At 35.7% G+C, this 19,575-nt stretch overlaps 1 protein-coding gene across 5 annotated transcripts in view; it reads right to left on the bottom strand.

The window, feature by feature from the left end:
• Positions 1 to 19,575, bottom strand: part of LOC145661112 (extracellular matrix organizing protein FRAS1-like) — a 3,375,101-nt gene that overhangs the window by 79,055 nt on the left and 3,276,471 nt on the right. For all 5 annotated transcript variants that reach the window (XM_081726561.1, XM_081726566.1, XM_081726573.1 and 2 more), the window contains one exon: positions 5,393 to 5,863. In XM_081726561.1, the coding sequence (XP_081582687.1) occupies positions 5,393 to 5,863 (471 nt within the window). The remainder of the gene's footprint in view (positions 1 to 5,392; positions 5,864 to 19,575) is intronic.

The following is a 19,575-nucleotide window of genomic DNA, read 5'->3' as shown; positions in this document are numbered from 1 at the left end:
CTTCTGTATTACATGTCCTGTGCATGTACAGAAAGGTCACTCATGTTATGTGAAGAAACTGAAACCTACTCATATCAAGAGGTTTCTTGATATTGTCTGATGTAGAGTCCATGCTCAAACCGGAAAATGAGCGAGGAGAATGGGTACATGTTGTATGCTTAGTGTGCCTTAGACATGTGTGCCATGAATGTATAAACAATGATATTGATCAGCCCTGCAGTAGATGTGGTGATGAAAAGGGAAACTGGTCGTTTTGTTTTAAAACCATTGATGAGTTTTTTACACGTATTTTATTAGCTAGACCAGTATTTAATAATGTCTGTGTAGTTTCGCAAAATGGTTCAAGCTTTGACAACATCTGTTTGATATCTCTCATTGAGTTCCGGCATATTATTCGAAAAATCTTAATTCAGGGTCAGAAAATTTTTAGTATTATTCATAATAAAATTATTTTCAGGGATTATCTTTCCTCGGTGTAGGCTAACTCCCGAAGACATTAGGCCTTTCTGAAAATTTAAAGAAGGGAGATTTCCCATAATTTGTTTACACAATACAGAATCAAAATTATGTAGGACCCTATCCGGGAATGGAATAATATGACCCTGAATCGTGAAGTACTGAAGAAAGACATCAGTTGGAGGCATGGCACGAAGAACGTGTGCGATTGGGAGAGCAATTTAATTTGCAAAAGGAAATGTTGGAGTACTGTAAAAACGATGTGAGAATTCTCAGAGCAGTTATAAAATTTAGTAGTATTATAGAAGAGAAAACGGGTGGCTTACAATGTTTTCTTATTTTGTCAACGATTGCAAGTTTAGCCATATAACATATCGAACATCATATCTTCCAGAAGAAAGTATATCTATTGTCCCACCTTTGAGGTTCCATCATACAACAAAAGCAAGCGAGAACGCGATAATATGGCTAAAATATATGGAACACTAAATGGGTATAGAAATCCAGCTTGCTGGATGAAATGGAGAACAATCTTCTGGAAGGAATAATGTTGACGGATACCATGCAGGGTTCAACGCTGCTTTGAATTCATGAGATGTTACTGGCATGGGTGTAAAATTTGTTTCCCATATAACCGCAATGCCATAGTAGATAATGCGCATAGTCCATACAACACATTTGAAAAAAGGTACGAACACACGGAAATCCGTCGAAAATATTTCAGAGAAATTCTAAAAATTAATTTGTATGAAATATGGGAGTGCTCTTGGGATGATGAAATACACACAGATGTAAAGTTGCAAAAGTTCCTTAAAGAACATTGCACTACCACCGCCGACTTTCTTATTCCTAGAGTTGCTATATGACGTAGAGAAGTCTTTCCTTCGTATGTGAATTCTGCGGACGATGAAAAGATTTATTATGATGATATTACGTCGTTATATCCTCATATTAATGCAAGGAAACCTCTTCCGGTAAGACCACCTAAGGTGCATAAGGGGCCGGTTTTCCCAGATGTGTGAAAAATTCATGGGATTGTGAAATGTACCATATTGGCTTCTAAACAACTTTTTTTCCGTCTTGTCATACGTAGCGCAAGGTCGATTAATATTTGGACTTTGCAGACTGTGATTGGAAGAAGAAACTAACCACAGTTGCACACATAGTGAATCTGAACGCGCTTTCACTGAACTTTTTTGTACACCAGAGCTTCATCGTGCTCTTGTAAACGGTTTTAGTGTCCTCAAAATATATTAAATTTTGGATCTCGAACAGATGGGTTATGAAGATCGAAAGTTTAGTTTAGTTTAGTTTCACCTAGTTTATTCCGGGATTATTTGAATACGTTTCTTCAGATGAAGCAGGAAGCGTCAGGCTATCCTGCTTGGTGTAAAACTGAAGAAAAGCAGAAATACATTGACGATTATTATGCTCATGAAGGCATAAGATTAAATAAAGATAATATTAGAACGAACCCTGGACTTAGAGAATGCGCGAAGTTGTTCCTCAATTCCTTATACGGAAAATGGGGGCAGCGCACAGATTTAACTCAATGTATGATTGTTGATAGTGGGGCACAGTTCCATAGGTACTTTGCTACACGGCGGTGAGGTTCATAGTGTAATTCCAATTGGTGATGAACATATCATTCTCACATATAAAGGCCTGGAAACTGAGAAGGTACCTCTGGAATTTTCCAATGTCATACTTGCTGGTTTTATTATATCATGAGCCAGGCTGCAATTATATGACTTATTTCTTACTGTGCGACCTATGACTTAATTTACTGTGACAGACAGTATTATGTATACGTGTAAAAAGATAGGGTACCTCCCTTGGAGCTTGGAAACTTTTTTGGTGTTCTAACTGATGAAATAGAAGTGTGGGAGTTTGTAACGGTTATAGGAATAGGGCCACAAAATAAGTATGATGCTTAAAATACCTCTGGGAATTTCGTTATATTCACAAAATTCGGGGAATTTCACTAAATGATAGGACCTCACAACGAATAAACTTCGAGAATTTCTGTTAATTTGTGACAAGAGAAATTAATTCAACAATCGTAGAGAATCCTAATAGTATCGTGCGAAAACAGGGCTTCACTATTTTTTCACGTAAAGAGACAAAAACTCACCAAGAGGTAAACGAAAAACGAAAACGAATTAACGACATACATCATGACGGACCAATATCAGACACGAAGTTTATCTCATGGTTATGTAGAATAACTATAGGCTGACTTATAAGTGATAGCGCGTGAGTGTTTCTAGCGTCTGCTTCCTGTGGAAGCATCACTTATTTATTGGACCGTTTGCTGTGCATTTCAGGGTTCGCTTCCTATGGAAGTTCTTTTTATTTATTGGCTCACTTGCTGTGCAAACTCGTTGTTAAATGTATGAGTGTGAGTTATTAAAAATTAATTTATTCTTAATTTATTTCAATAATTTGTTTTTAATTTATTTTGTGTGAATGAGTGCATATAAAGTAAAGTATCTGTTGTGTGCATTCATTTTAATACAAGATGTTAAAGTTTACACACCCATCAACCATTTTAATTGCTGGTCTTTCACGTGCAGGTAAAAGATGTTTTTAGATCGTTTATTAAATGAACGTGATCAAATGTTTAATATGAAATTTAATGAAATTGTATGGTGTTACGGTGCAGTCATACCAAATTTGGATGCAAGTGCACGAATTCGATTCATAGAAGGAATTACAGATTTGAATAATTTTGAAATACAAGAAAATTCATTATTAATATTAGATAACTTAATGTCTGAAACCATTGGTGATGTTGCAAACTTATTTACAAAATATGCATGCATATCATAAAAAAATAACAGTAATATTTATTGTACAAATTTTGTCCAAAATAAAAACATGCACGTGATATAACTTTATATGCACATAATATTATGGTATTTAAAAATCACGGTGATAAATTACCAGCACAATATTTAGCAAGACAAATTATGCCAAAATATAGTAAACAAGTTGTGAATGTGTTCGAAGATGTACCAGGTGAACCTCACACTTATTTATTTGACTTAACTCAGAAAACAAATGATGCATTACGATTACGTACAAATACTTTTCCTGATGAAACACTGCATGTATACGCAGATGTAAAAGACAGCAATTCATTCGTTTACGTTTAGTTTAGTTCAAGATGTTGAAGGTGAAACAACACATTGATACTCTCCGTGCTTTGTGCAAATGCAAAATAGCAAAGCGAAAAGAAATTATACGACATGCATCCAGTGATTTAATACGTACTATTTCACAAGTTGCTAAAACATCATAAAAGGAAATATAAAGTTGAATTCGCGTCAGAAGCACCGTTTACGTAGACATAAAAAGATCTTCCGTGCTTTATCTGCGCAACGTACAGCACATAACAAGAAAAAGAAAATTGTATTACAAAAAGGTGATGCGTTTTTACTATTAATTTTAGGACATTTACTTGGTGCAGTAGCAAGTGGTTTGTTTGGAAGATAAGTATGTCCGAATTTAGTAACATGGTATTAGTTCCTGAAAATGGAACCCAACAAATGCATGCAAATATGAAACCAATAGATTCACATCAATCGCGATTAGAAGAAGAAATGAATATTATTTTACAACGTAGTATTCTTAGTATTGACGAAAAATGGAAATTGTATCAGGAGGCATTTCAACAGAATTTAAAATAAAAATTCATCAGTTTCACAAAATCCTATTACATTACCTATTATTGAAAAAGATGTTCCCGAAACATCATCTGAAGAAAAGAATAATTCTATTTTACCCTTTGTATCGGACATTTTACATTCAGTACCAAAAACACAACGAAGGAAAAAAGATCTATTAGTAAAAGAGTGAACAAGTTCTGATAAAATTCATTGAAATCAAACGGGAGCAGTGCGTATTCAAGGAAAATTAATACCAGGTTTTAATATTATTGATTTAATAAATGATGTTTGTACACATAAATATTCTAGAAATCCTATAGGCATTCACGAATTTAAAAGTTCATTAGATGTTCTTAATGTACCACGGGAATTTATTTCTACATCTATAGTAAAATCACATAGCAAAGTTAAGAAATCAAGAAGTCCGTCAATCGTAGTAAATATGTTTAAAAATTGGAGATTATAAAATGTAAAATTGTAAAAAATTTCTTCGATGTCTGTACGGCCTGCAATGAACCGAGCATGCCACTCAAACACACGCGTACGGATCATGCTGTGTTTCCCAAACACTTATTGAATCATTGCAAAGTTCTCCGTTGCACTTTTCCCGAGATTCACACAGAATTTGATACACACGCGCTGTTCCATTCTCGGATCCATCGTAAAATCGCCACATACCACACACAGAGTATCATGAAAAGCATTGTGGGAGCTCAACACATCAACCCAGCTGCATGAAACTATGCACTCTCACTCATCAGATATGCTAGTCTTGCAACCTATCGATGCAAAGCTCTACTACTGCTTTCCAGATGGCAGCAGCAGTCACGAAAATTCTGAATATTATCTCGTATAGCAGTCAGGGGTCCAGGTACTTATGTGAATGGCTGTACAAGTATATTACTTATTCTTCTAACTATTCACAACTACAATCGAGTGGTTAGATGGAATAAGGGCGTAAGCGAGTTTACACCCTTTTTGCATCAAACGCATTTGTGGCTTTTGCCGTGCTTGTTTAGTCTCCTGGTAACATTTCAATTTAATATCGGAATAAAATGCTGCATATTACATTGTTTTATGTAAGAAAAAAACACCACTTAAATTTTCAACTTGGGTTTTCCCCAACTGCATGTTTCAGACTTACGCCCTTATTACATCAAACTCCTCAATTGAGGATGCCTTTTATGTAATCCTAAACAAATATTTAGATAACAAAAGGATATTTAAAGAATTTATGAAAAGAGAAAAAACTGAAATTGTATTACCTGCAAATTACTAACTCCACTTGGATCTTCTAGAAATAGTTTTGGGCTATTTGTAATTACAAACTCCGTGTCAAGAGAATAAATAACAGGAACTGGCCGATTGGTTTGTTGAAAAGCTATTGGTACTTCAAATGCTGTTGGTGAATGAGCTGTACACAGTAGTGGATTAGAAAAGCTGTATGATTGCGTTGACTGGACTGTGCAGGGCATCAAGAAAATAGTGTATTTTCCAGTGTAGTCTTTGAGACTGTAGAAACTTGTTGCCTTCCAAATTTGTTCAGGACCATCCCAAGTGTGTTGAGACCAAAGTAGTTCCAATGTAAAGTTAATTTTCAGATTCCGAGGAGCTACTACTTTTGAATTAAGTTTTGGCAAACTATGATGGGATAACACATAGCAACCCCGGAAGTTTGCAATTGTTTGAAATTCAAGAACGAGGTGTCCTCCACCATCAATAGTTATTCTCGTAACCTGAAAAAGAAGTAGTATTTGACATTTTAATGATCATATCTCTTATTAGAACTAAGTCAGGGTTTCACGTATTTCAAATTGACTTTCGTAACTTTTTTCCAAACAACTCACTTTTGAGTTTTTTCCTGAAAACACGCAAAACAATGCTAGTAACACACAATAATTCATGTTCTCCTTTAGCATTACTAATATTATTATTACTTTTTCAAATCAAAACACAATTTTATTCTACTGTACTTATACACACAAAATAATTGAGTCACTCATAACATTAAGACTATTCAAACTTTTTAAATATCCACCAAATTAGTCTAAATCAAATTATGAAATTGTTTCTCTTTAATGTACAGTACAGTATACTCGTATATAGTAGTAATATTTTACTTTCAGCATACAACTGAGTAATAATGATGAATGGCTCGTGTAAACACAATTGTAAGCGCCATTTCCGTTGGAATTGAGTTACCGTATTAGCTGTAATAATGTGAGCGAACCACAGAAGAACATGTAGCTAGTTTTGTTTCGGAAATGTCACTGCAGATGGCAAGGCAAGTTTTTGCTATGTGTCATTGCATTGAATTGCATGTAAATTGCATGATAATAAGAACTTTCTTTTCCAGTTTACTCGAACGTTAGAAAATTTGACATAACATTATGTTCGCCTGAGACACTTAAATATACTGCAACATAAACACTATTGCAGTATAAAATTAATTTTTCAAACCAAAACGCAATTTTATTCTGCTTATACAGAAACAATAATTGAGTTACTGCATAACATATGGGCTATTGAAACTTTTAAAATATCCACAAAATTATTCAAAATATAATTGAGGCGGCATCCGGGAAAAGGGCACATAGGCCTATGTGCCCTTTTTCCGACCATCGTTTCTTCTAACACGTCATAGTGTTGAGGATGTTCTGTGAAAATTTCAGTTCAATATCTAGCACATGAGTTCAGTAGCACAGTATTTGTAAACACATGTTTAAGCGTAGTTGTCGTTGTGAGCCTGTTCAGTCATAACATAACCTACTGATACAGCGGGTTATGTGGGAAATTGTCTGAGAGAGACAATTAAGGTGTCAATCGATTCAGTAGAGTTTAAGGAGTGTTTCAAAGTTGGTATCATCACTTGCTGGTGAGTAGTTGTCAAGATATTTAAGATCGAATTGTAAAGGAAGGGAGCCACAGACAAACTGTGAAAATGAGATCTAAAACGTAGCCTATCGTACGCAACAGAAGCCGTTGTGCAATAGTCAGAAACGGTCAATCAGCTACACTTTAGAACCGATTTTGACAATTTGTCTATGGCTCCCTCCCCTTATACTTTGATCTTGAATATCTCGGCAAACATTCATCAGCAAGTGAAGAGAACAACCTTAAAACACTCCTTAGATCCTACTGAATCGATTGAGACCTTAATTGTCCCTTTCAGATAATTTCCACAAAACCCGCCCTTACACTTTGATTTAAATATCTCTGCAACTACTCATCAGCAAGTGATGAGATCAACTTTAAAACACTCCTTAGATTCTACTGAATCGACTGACACCTTAATTGTCCTTTTCTGATAATTTCCGACAAATCCGCCTCAGTGTGCGAATTAGACAATTTATATTGGGGAGATAAAATTAGGCCATCTTGTAGTCTGAAGGTGCAATAATTCAAAATGAGACAATAATGCCTTACCCCCCCAACACACACATAAATATGACAAATATGATATGACATCTGTAATAAATAAGGGATTTATTAATTCAAAAATACACCGACATTAACTATGTATACTTGGCATGCACACTCCACACCTAACCTTTCTGAACGTGTTTAAATGTTGTGTCACTCTTGTGTCCGTAGCTCTCGAAGGTTTATTTACTTAATAATTTGGCCCGAGCGATTGCCATAATCACAAGCATATGTTAATTTTTCCGCTCATATTGAAATCTCTACTATTACACACAACCTTGCGAAAGAAAACGTAGGCCTACTTTAGTGTTACGAAAACCACTAAAATTATCAGGTAAATCAGACTTTATTATTATTATTATTATTTTAAAAAATGTACGTATTAGCTTATCATACGAAAAAAAAATTAATTGTTGCTGGTCCCTATTTCTAGCATCAACGTCAAATCGAAAGCCAAATATTTAAAAACTCTCAATTCAAATTTCGAGCTTTCGCTTCTACTTCTTGCTAATGCTGCGCTCTCCATGTTTTTTTTTTCTTCTCAAATATCGATTCCATGACGGAGCTCAGGAAATCAACACTTATAATTATTTTACTACTAGGTTACAGCTGAGTTGATTCACTCTGTGACGTTATCAAATGAAGTATATACATTACATTGAAGTTTTCCAGACAGCATTATTGGCGTGGACAGCAAACTGTACAGCGAAAAGAAAGGTGGAAAGTGAATGGATAACTTTAAAAAGCCCGCTCCAGTTGATATGCTTATACAGACACCGGCAATGAATGACACGGAAAATCAGTCATATTTGCAAATGCTGAAACAAATCTGATGCACTTACTTACCTTCAGTAATGTGTCTGCTTACTATTAACGTATCGTCAGCATGTACGTTAACATGTAGCCACGAGAGAATATATAATTCAAATTTTAAGTACAGCTTCAAAAGTTCATTTCCGGAAATTGTAAAAGGCAGTGATATTCAGACAATAATAGACCATAGTCCACTTATGTTCTATTAAGTCTTCTTGTTCTATTTATTGGATATTACAAATATTATGCAAACTTGCAAACTAAAATCAAATATAACAAAAATTAAAACAAGATGATAATCGATACAAATGTAGAGGATGGATATGACATGCCAGAGTATGATGGAAGAAGCCATTTGTTTACTTCTTGGCCAACCGCTAAGAGCATTTATAAATCCATATGCTACTTTGTTATGCGCAATTAGTACATTCAAATTCACGAACGACGACGAACTGAAGGGTATGAGGATACCGCTGCAAGTAACAACTGTAGTCATAATAATATAGTTCAACTAAGCAACGGTGAAAATAGTGGGGAAATTAGAAATGACCGAAACTGAATAGTTTACATCGCTCATTTCGAAATACGGATAGCAGATTAAACTTACAAGAAATGACAAAAATCCGTGAAAGTTGGCGTTATATTACATCACCCAGTTGTCCGGCTCCGATTTCAATGAAATTTTTGTTGCTGATAGAGGACATTTATTCATTACTTGTGATGACAGAAATTTTTGCCATCGTGCATGTTTTCTATTTTTTAATAATTTTTAAAGGTTGTGATCTGGTTAATAGAGATTACTGCAGAAGTCCCTTACTACCCTTTGTAAACGGAGTGTTAATGAAAGAACAACCATGTAGATACGTATAGGGTCTAGGGGGAAGTCGTATGGTACGTATGACCTTGACGGCAGCCATCTTGAAATCCGCCATTTTGAATTAAGGTCAAGTTTTTTAAATGGGAATAGGGTAATATGATACATAATTTCGGGCTAGAATTTAATCAGGAAAACAATGGTGAAGTTAGTTTTAAGATGCGCTCATTTGGTGAAAAGTTACAGCCATATTAATTGTTTATACTTACTATGTGCCTAAGTCCCTTATCTCCGCTTCTAACCCGCGTATGAATGATTATAAGTGGATAAAGGTTTCGGTAATACATATTATGCCTAGAGGGAAGTGATACGATAAGGGTATCATTGACGGCAGCCATCTTGAAATCCGCTATTTTGAATTAAAATGAAGTTTTGAAAACTGAAAACCATAGCATGTGGCACCAAATTTTAATAGTAAATTTTCCTCAAAAGCCAATGGTATGCTTAGTTTTGTTCTATAGTTAACCAGTATGAATTTATGACTTTTCTAATGTGCACGAAACGTCCATTATTCGATCTTTCAAATTGGCAACACTCCTAATTTTCATCACATGTTTTAAGATTCCAACTGGCACTTTGCAATATTTTCCATGGCTCATGTTTTCTAAATTTATTACATTTTTTTAAGAGTTGCGATTTGTCAGTTCATGGATAGTGTTGGGATAAGCATCCAACAATCTGTCTGAATTTTGAAGACTTGCCATGTTGTTATTAATTTCCTAGGCAGTGTAATTATTTATTTTAACCCAAAGTACATGAAGAACCTATGGACCTATGTGATGTAAAGAAATACAAATGAAATTATAAGAAATTGGTGTAACACGAACTCACAATTATCATGAAATTTAGCCTACATGTTGCGCAAACGACAAACAGTATTTTTTTTAATAAATACAACTTTAAAGGAACAGCAACAATGATAGAAAATATCAAAGAGACGTAATATGACTGTTCCCAACACACTGTTTGTACCATGAACAAAATATGAAAACAGGTAACTTGTTTATAAAAAGGTGTAACTTAATCGAGTTCCCGATCAATAGTGATTATAAATCTTACAAACATGAACCATCGACAACAATAACTAGAAAACGAATGACTTTTTTGTCTGACTAGCTAAAATATTGCCATAGAAAATAAATAAATATACAATAAACAAATAAGTATAAAACAAAACAAAAGACCATTGATTTACACAACAGTCATATTTTGTTTCCTTTTTTGAAGTGAATTTTCATTTGATTTCTCGTCTCATCTACTATCCATTATAAGCTACGTCTCCGGTATTACCTGAATGCAAAGTTGGAGTTCTTTCGTTTTGCGATGATTCATGTCAGTAAACGAGTTTTTGAATTGCAGGTATAGGAAATAAATAATTACATTGTCTATGAAATTAATAATTACATGGCAAGTCTTCAAAATTCAGAAAGATTGCTGGATGCTTATCCCAACACTATTCATGAACTGACAAATCGCAACTCTTAAAAAATGTAATAAATTTAGAAAACATGAGCCATGGAAACAATTGCAAAGTGCCAGTTGGAATCTTAAAACATGCGATGAAAATTAGGAGTGTTGCCAATTTGAAAGATCGAATAATGGACGTTTCGTGTACATTAGAAGAGTCATAAATTTATACTAGTTAACTGTAGAACAAAACTAAGCGTACCAGTGGCTTTTGAGGAAAATTTACTATTAAAATTTGGTGCCACATGCTATGGTTTTCAGTTTTCAAAACTTCACTTGAATTCAAAATGGCGGATTTCAAGATGGCTGCCGTCAATGATACCCTTATCGTATCACTTCCCTCTAGGCATAATATGTATTACCGAAACCTTTATCCACTTATAATCATTAATACGCGGGTTAGAAGCGGAGATAAGGGACTTAGGCACATAGTAAGTATAAACAATTAATATGGCTGTAACTTTTCACCAAATGAGCGCATCTTAAAACTAACTTCACCATTGTTTTCCTGATTAAATTCTAGCCCGAAATTATGTATCATATTACCCTATTCCCATTTAAAAAACTTGACCTTAATTCAAAATGGCGGATTTCAAGATGGCTGCCGTCAAGGTCATACGTACCATACGACTTCTCCCTAGGCCCTATACGTATCTACATGGTTGTTCTTTCATTAACACTCCGTTTACAAAGGGTAGTAAGGGACTTCTGCAGTAATCTCTATTAACCAGAACACAACCTTTAAAAATTATTAAAAAATAGAAAACATACATGATGGCAAAAATTTCTGTCATCACAAGTAATGAATATATGTCCTCTATCAGCAACAAAAATTTCATTGAAATCGGAGCCGCACAATTGGGTGATGTCCCTTGTTAGCATGGTTTGGAGGGGAAAGAAAGCATCCCCGGTACTTTCTTATGATTTTTAATTATTGTGCCTAGCGAACAATAGTAGATTTGGTCGACTTGTTTTCTTCTCATTGGATCAACTTCGGTTGGAAACAAAAGAAAGGTAAAACCATTTACGTAACTTGTTTGTATTTATCCAGGTTTGAAGTTTTCAGTTTCATATTTTGTTTTATTTAAAGGTTCTGTACTTGTTTTTTCTGGAACATTATTCTCGGCTTTCAATATTCAGAGGATGTGCTTACAACAGCTTAGTTTGCAACAACCAGGGCTTAATTTTTTGAAGGGGATAAAAAAGAGTTGTGTTTTCCCTTCCTGCAAATGATAATAATAAATTTATGGAATTAAATTGATTCCCAATGAAACGTATTGTCAGAGTGCTGATCTTTAGTTAGTAATTGGTTTATACTAGTGCTTCCTTACTTATTTTCTTTCAAAGTATTGACGTGACGTCTACCTTATTGACTAAGAACTGCTGAAAAATTCGTAGCCCAACCCAGAGGGAGTGCATGTGGAATGATGAAGTTTTACTTCTACACTTACCCCCAATAGTCAATATACTACTTTGTACAGTGCTCCAGTTTTTGCAGAGAAGTTAAAAAATCTGAAGATTTCCTCGCACCACTGTTCGTAGCACTATCCCTATCAGATCTAAAATGGCGTCCTTTCAAGTGTTATTTAAGTTTGGGAAATAAGTACACGTAATAGTTAGACGGAGCTAAATCTGCGGAATAAGAATGATGATCTAGACATTGAAATCCTAGATTATGCAATGTCAGTTGTGTTCACAGGTGCTTGATGGACAGGTGTATTCTCCTGAAGGAACAGAATTCCTTTCTTTTCATTTTCCGCGGCGTTGAACTTGGAATTTTTCTTTCAGTTTTGTAGGGATGGTATCGAGACGAGACTTTGTACAGTCTCGGTCTCGTCTCGGTTTAAAAATAGCTGTCTTGGTCTCAGTCTCGTCTTGAGTCAAAAATCGCCGTCTCGGTCTCGGTCTCGTCTCGGTCAACAAATGCTTGTCTCGATCTCGGTCTCGGTCTCGAAGGCCAAATCTCGGTCTCGTCTCGAAAGTCTCGAAATAAATAGGTGAAATTAAAATTGTAAAAATATTATTATTGTAAAGTCTGTTGTTTCTGCTTCTTATTTTTGGCCTTATTCTTGACATAGAATTATAGTATGGTGTACTTCTTCAGCGCTAATTTGCTAGCGCTGATGCCTTCCATGCGTGTGTTCCAGTTTCAATCATCAGTGGGTATATCATATCTGGGATAAAATTCTAATAGTAACCCATATTTCACTTTCAGCAAAAGACTTTCTCATATGGCCTCAGTACTGCCCATATAATTAAACTCTATTAAATTAACTTCAGTACTATACAGTAGTTTATTTCCTTCCTTAGAATAAGAATTTTTCAATACCTCCTAACGGATAACGCAACACATAGCAGCATGAATGTATTTAATCGTACCGAAATTGAAATTTTACAATTTCTCATTTATTATCCAATACGTTCTGTTTTGACTGTCATTTTAAAAACATAATATAACCTTCATTATCTGAACAAATAGGGTAAATTATTACTACAATATATTTTGTTTAAAATTGATCAAATGCTTTATTACCGTTTCCCATCTACGCGTTTAATTGACACCTTATAACACGAAATTCCTGAACTTTGTGGTGGGAGCTACGACACTCATCTTTGCTATGTGTGGCGTCGGGTTGCATCACGAAACAAGTTAGATGTTTCGCATAGTTCGCGTCTAAATTTAAGTACATTCTGTTTCTTATACAAGTTCCTAAAGTTGTAATGCATTACATACGCGTACGTATATTCACTACCGTAACGTAGATTAAGCTTATTCCTGAGCTCTTAGCGGTGCATGTGATATTTATTCGAGAAAACCAATCATGCGTTCATTACGTTGAAATTTTATATTGATTATAAATTACTTGCAAAACATGAACATACATATTATATAAGTATATAGGTAATTCGAGCTAGCTGTATCTATTTTCTCTCTCTCGTCAAAACAAGTGATTCTTAACTTTCTAGTTTTCTTTTGTATTCATTTTCGTAGTTTTGCAGCAACATGAAGCATTAAATAGTCATTTTTTTTTTCGCTGTATGACTTTCGTTAAATTTTAGATCCAATTTTACCCTACCTTACCTAGTAAATTTATACAGTATATATATATATCTGAACATTAGTGGTAGACTACGTTAAGTCACTTTTTGGTCAAATTGAGTTAGAATACTTTTTTTAATAGATTATGTTCTTTCTAGTGGTGTAATAATGTGAGTCCAAAGCCATGTTACTACTTTGTAACTACTTAGTATACTTTGAAAAACAGTATTATAGATCTTAGTTAAGGAACCGGTTTTTCGCTTCTCCTGTAAAATTACGAAATTATGACTTGGTTTAGTTTACCTCTGAGGTCTCGATATAAAATCATCACCATCATCATTATCAAGCATTATCAATCCACTGCTGGATGAAGTCTTCCCAAGTTTTCTCTACAACTATCTATCTTGGGTAATTCTTTTCCAGGTTACTCCCCAGTGGTTCCTGATTTTGTTACAATTTCTTGTATGCGGACATTTCCTAGACTGTTTTTGTCACGTGATATCCAATCTAAAATTGTTTTCGTCTATCGATCATAATTTCGTCTTGCAATATGTCTATCACATTTTCCGGTCTATTTTAAACATTATTTCATTAGTACTAGTCATTAGTTGCCAAATAATTCATTTCTATATATTTGGGCTACAAATAGTTCATATCCTCTACTTTTGGAGCACAGACACGCTACTTTTTTATCTTCGGATCTGGCAACACTGACTCAATTATTTAAATCAACACAATGTAAGAACCCCCATTTGCTGTTATGGCTAGTACGCTTGATTTTGGTTCACATGGTCCCGAGTTCGATTCCCGGTTGCGGTAATGTTCAACGACTGAAGTTTTTCGGATTCCACTATGATCAGTAACTCCACGTCCCCTTTAGCCGCTCTAGCATAATCCTGGGACGTTAAACTAAAACAAAACAAACCAAAAATCAACACAATGTGTATTACTAACTGTAATTCTTTGAATAATTGCATATAGCTATATGGTATGGATCGAGTTAGAGGTGGTCGGTGGTCAAACTATAACAAATGAAATGGCGTTAGGGTGTAATTAAAATTTTAATAAAGCAGTGTTTTAATCTAAAAAATACACCAGGTCTAAGGCTTTGGGAGAACAACTAGTGCTACTGAAAAGTTGTCAGTTACGTTTAATTTCAGTTACAATGTGCTTTTACATGTATTTGCTGGAACGAAAACTTTAACATTAACATTATAAGTAGCCCAAAGACTATGAAAAACATCGTGTTTTTAAAACATTCTTGCACCATAAAACAAATTACGAGTAATTTTAAAATATTTTGCACTTTAGCTACGTTATTTGCACTATATTTATAATAATATTTAGCAATTTATTTAAGTTCCCAACACTGCTTAAAATAATGTAACTGCGACTTGTTGTAATTAAAACTACTGAACACTAATGTTATAATCTTCCTGCCATTTGAGTTATTAGAGATCTCCAAAATGTTGATGTTAGTGATATGTATTGTCCTTTGTTACACTGAATAATATATGTGTTTTTGTGGTTTAATTTAATATCTAAATTAGAAATATGTAGAGCTCTTTCGTGGCTAAGCAGTTAGCCTATGGCGTGAGAGACCCGGCTTAGATTCCCGGCAGGAGCTCATGTGGTTTAGATTCAACGTTAATCAGTAGGTTCAGTCTCATATAACCTCGCTGCTGAAAGAGGCGTTAAACTCAATTAGAAAATGAAATGAGTTTTACGTCCCACAGTTATGCCGGTTAGGCTAAAGAAGACTGTGATGATGAGAGATGAATGAAATGGTGGAATGAAGAAAGTGGGAGGAAACGGGACAATCCCGAGAAAACCCACGCACTAAACTAAATTAACTGAACAGAAATATGTAATATCAAACGTAGTGCAATTTGAGAAATTACAACTTTATGTTGCGTTGGCAACATTGCTTGTTTATCTAATGGTATTGCAGAGTATCTAGAAGAATTTCCCCTTCCATATTTCACACAGCATGTTTAAAAAATTCAGCATTTTTAATATATATGACTATTATCTATAACTAGATGAAATACCCATTTTTCGCATGGGACCAGTATTTGGAAGTCAAGGCCTGTGGGAGTATCACTATCTCAGCAACCGCGAAAACTATGTATTTGACACTAATATCGGTCATTTTGTATTATTTTTACATGTCTCGGTACCCCCTCCCCAGCAGGTGAACCCCGGCCCGCATGCACTGGTAACTGAATTTGAAAGTCATCGCTAATGGAAGTGACACCATTGATCTCAACGACCGCAAAAACTATACATTTGACACTAATATCGGTCATTTTCTACTACTTTTACGTGTCCCGGTAAACGCCCCTCCTGATTCAAAATTAAAAAAAAAAAACGCTTCTTCTTGGTCTGACGCCTGGGACATGATACTTGTCACCCAAATTTCGTAACTCTTGGACTCTCGTCTAGTCCGCAGGCCGCACACAGGCAATCAGAAAGACAGGCACGCAGACATGCAGGCGAGGATCCAAGGGGAGTGTTAAAGGGGTTATACCTCCCCTTGACGCTCAGCTATACACTGTATAAAATGGGCTTCAATCCTACTTCTTTCTTTACACTGGATAAAATGTCAACTATGGTTTAGCCCCTCCCTCGATCATATCCTGGATCCGCTTGTATATCTATCTATCTATCTATCTATCTATCTATCTATCTATATATATATATATATATATATATATATATATATATATATATATATATATATATATATATATATATATATATATATGTTGAGAGAGGGAGACAGAGATGACTATACACATCAGCAGTGGATTTTGTTTCGGGAGAGGCTTGAGAACGAGTAAGAAATATTTGTGTTGTACTTGCAATGCGAACAAATGATCATAAATCTATTTCGGGAGGGGCTTCAGTCCGACAGTCATCCCCTAAATACGCCACTGAATATTAGTCAACTGTTCCCATATTACCTAATACAGCAACGAAAGAAATTTTGAGTAAAGGTCAATCTTAATAGTTGTCTATAACAATATTCGAGACGAGACCGAGACTTTCGAGACTGACCTAAGTCTCGTCTCGGTCTCGTCTCGATTTATAGAGCTCCGTCTCGGTCTCGATCTCGTCTCGGTAGATAAAAGGCCGTCTCGGTCTCGGTCTCGTCTCGGTATATAAAAGGCCGTCTCGGTCTCGGTACCATCCCTACAGTTTTGTAAGTAATGTAGAGATTCTGGATTAAATATCTGACCGTTGCGGGGGTAATCTATGAGTACGACTCCATACTTATCCCAGAAGAATGTTGCAAGTAGCTTCTCAACCTACTTCTGTGTCTTGAACTTCTTGGGCCGATGGAGAAATGAACGCTACTACTCCATAGACTGTTGCTTCGATTCAGGATCATAGTGGTACAACCATATTTAATCTATGGTTACTACTTTTTAGCGAAATTGATCAGCATTACGGTCAAATTGGAAGAAGACTTCTCTTAATGGCGTCACTCTTTTATTCTTTTGACAGATATTTTGGGAACCCATTATGTCGAGAACTTGAGCATACCCAAGCCATTTTGAATTATGCTACGATGAATTCCAAAGAAATTCCCAGAATCTCTGACACAAGTTTTGCTAAGAAGGTAAAAACTGAGAAAGCGGGGTGCAGCCAGACCTCAGATTATAATAAGTATATCGTGAATTTACTATACACTTTAAAAGCTATATAAACAATAGCTTAAATTATTTTTGTCACTCAAAAACAAAATGTTATAACAGTTAGGATCTGGATGTTCGTGAAATTATCTATTTGGGTACACACAATCACTTCAAAGGCCTGAGAAACAATAAGAATTTCGTTATTAATATGAAAATTTGTATTTATACATACAGAGATATGTTTTTCTAAAGTACGGTTTCATTTTTCTACCTAGTACCTACACTCCTTCTGGATTGGACTGGGACATTTTCAGCAGCTCCTCGTAAATTCTCTCTCTCTCTCTCTCTCTCGATATATATATATATATATATATATATATATATATATATATATATATATATATATATATATATATATATATATAGAGAGAGAGAGAGAGAGAGAGAGCTACGTAGCATATAGTACTAGACGAATGTGTTACTTGTAGCATACGCAAAAATAATTCAATTTATGTTTAGGCTTCAAAAGTTCCATTGAAAAATATTTCATGTGCAGACGTTACTTATTTGTTAGTTACAAATTTTACTTGAAATAAGTTTAATTTATAATCATATAGGTTTAATATGAAAACAGCAACGAAATTACACAATGTAATGTAAAATAAGTCAAACGTAATAAATATATCATTTTTGGTATGGCAAATAGCCGTTCCCCCGAAAATGTATCTGCCCCTCCTTTGCTCCGCTAAGAACTTAAAGCTGGCGTCGTCACTGATCACGGGGGATGAAACTTGAGTTGCTTATGAACGTCCGTGCACTTGGCCCCGCCACTTGACGCACTAACGAAATAAATATTGTTAATCGTTAGTACTTCATTAATGTAGGAGCTACAAGTAAAAGCCCTTTGGGGTCCAAGTTCACGCTGCTCCCACCTCAAGCACTAATGAAATAACTAGTGCCATTCGTTAGTGTATCGTTAGTGCTTCCTAGTGCACCAATCCCTAACGTTAGTGCTTCATTAGTGTACGCTCTAGAGCGAAATCAATGGTACACACTGGCCTCCCACTTCAAGCAATAACAAAAACATTAGTGCCATTCGTTAGTGCATCGTTAGTGCTTCTAGAAAATATTAATAATTTCGTTAGTCCTTTATTATTAGTGTAAATATAGCCAATTATAAGTCACGAAACTCCCATAAGAAATGCATAGGGAATTTTTCATTGCATCAAATTCCCGTCAAATTCAAAAGCACAAATGATCTGTTATAGTGCCATCGTTAATGCATCATTAGTTCTTCCTAGTGCACAAACTAATCGTAGTGCTTCATTAGTAGTGATAAACAAATGCAAAACCAAGACCAAGACCCGGGTGGTCTTGGTCTTTCACATACAGTCTTGGTCCTGGTCTTGCACTTGAATCCTTGGTCTTGCACACCTAGATTTGGTCTTCGTCTTGATCTTGCTTGCAAGAGTCTTGCAATACTTGGTTTTAAGAAATCTTATGCTTTTCATAGGTAAATTTTACTCTTGATATACCGATGGTGATCAGAAAAGTGGAAACACCTGTAGTTGGCAACACGTCAGATGTATGGGTTGAGGGGTGTCGTGGCGCTCGCAGCGCCAGACCGCTGGTGGTGGTGTGTTGGGTCGGTCTCTATACTACGTCAGGCGCAGTGGAACAGCAGTGTCCAGTGACTGCAGCAGACGGAGGTAGTGTACAATGGGAGATCTCTCAGAGTTTCAAAGAGGGCAAATTGTTGGTGCGCGGTAATGTGGAGTGAGTGTGACGGCAGTGGCTATTATGTTAGGTGTATCGCGTGGGACAATATCGAAGGTGATGACGGCCTACACAACACACGGGAAAACCACATCGGGGAAGCGGAACAGTGGGCAGAAGAAAATCATGAGTGACAGGTCACGCCGGGTATTAAAGCGCATTATCACACAGAACCGTTGTGCCACTGCGGAGCAAGTGACGGAGGAATTCAATCAGCACCTCCCCCATCCTGTTTCGACAATCCCAGTCCCCCGCGAATTACATGACATGAACTTACGGGGTCGTGTTGCACGGGCCAAACCGCTCATCACGGACCATAACGCTTTCGCACACAGCAAGTGCTGCCGCGATCATGCAACATGGACCGTTGAGGACTGGAAACGTGTGATAAGGTCGGATGAGTCATCCTTCACC

The sequence above is a fragment of the Thermobia domestica genome, chromosome 1, assembly GCF_964235325.1.
Source record: "Thermobia domestica chromosome 1, izTheDome1.hap1.1, whole genome shotgun sequence".
Taxonomy (NCBI): domain Eukaryota; kingdom Metazoa; phylum Arthropoda; class Insecta; order Zygentoma; family Lepismatidae; genus Thermobia; species Thermobia domestica.
Note: the sequence above shows the minus strand (reverse complement) of the source record. Positions and strands in the feature narration are given on the sequence as shown.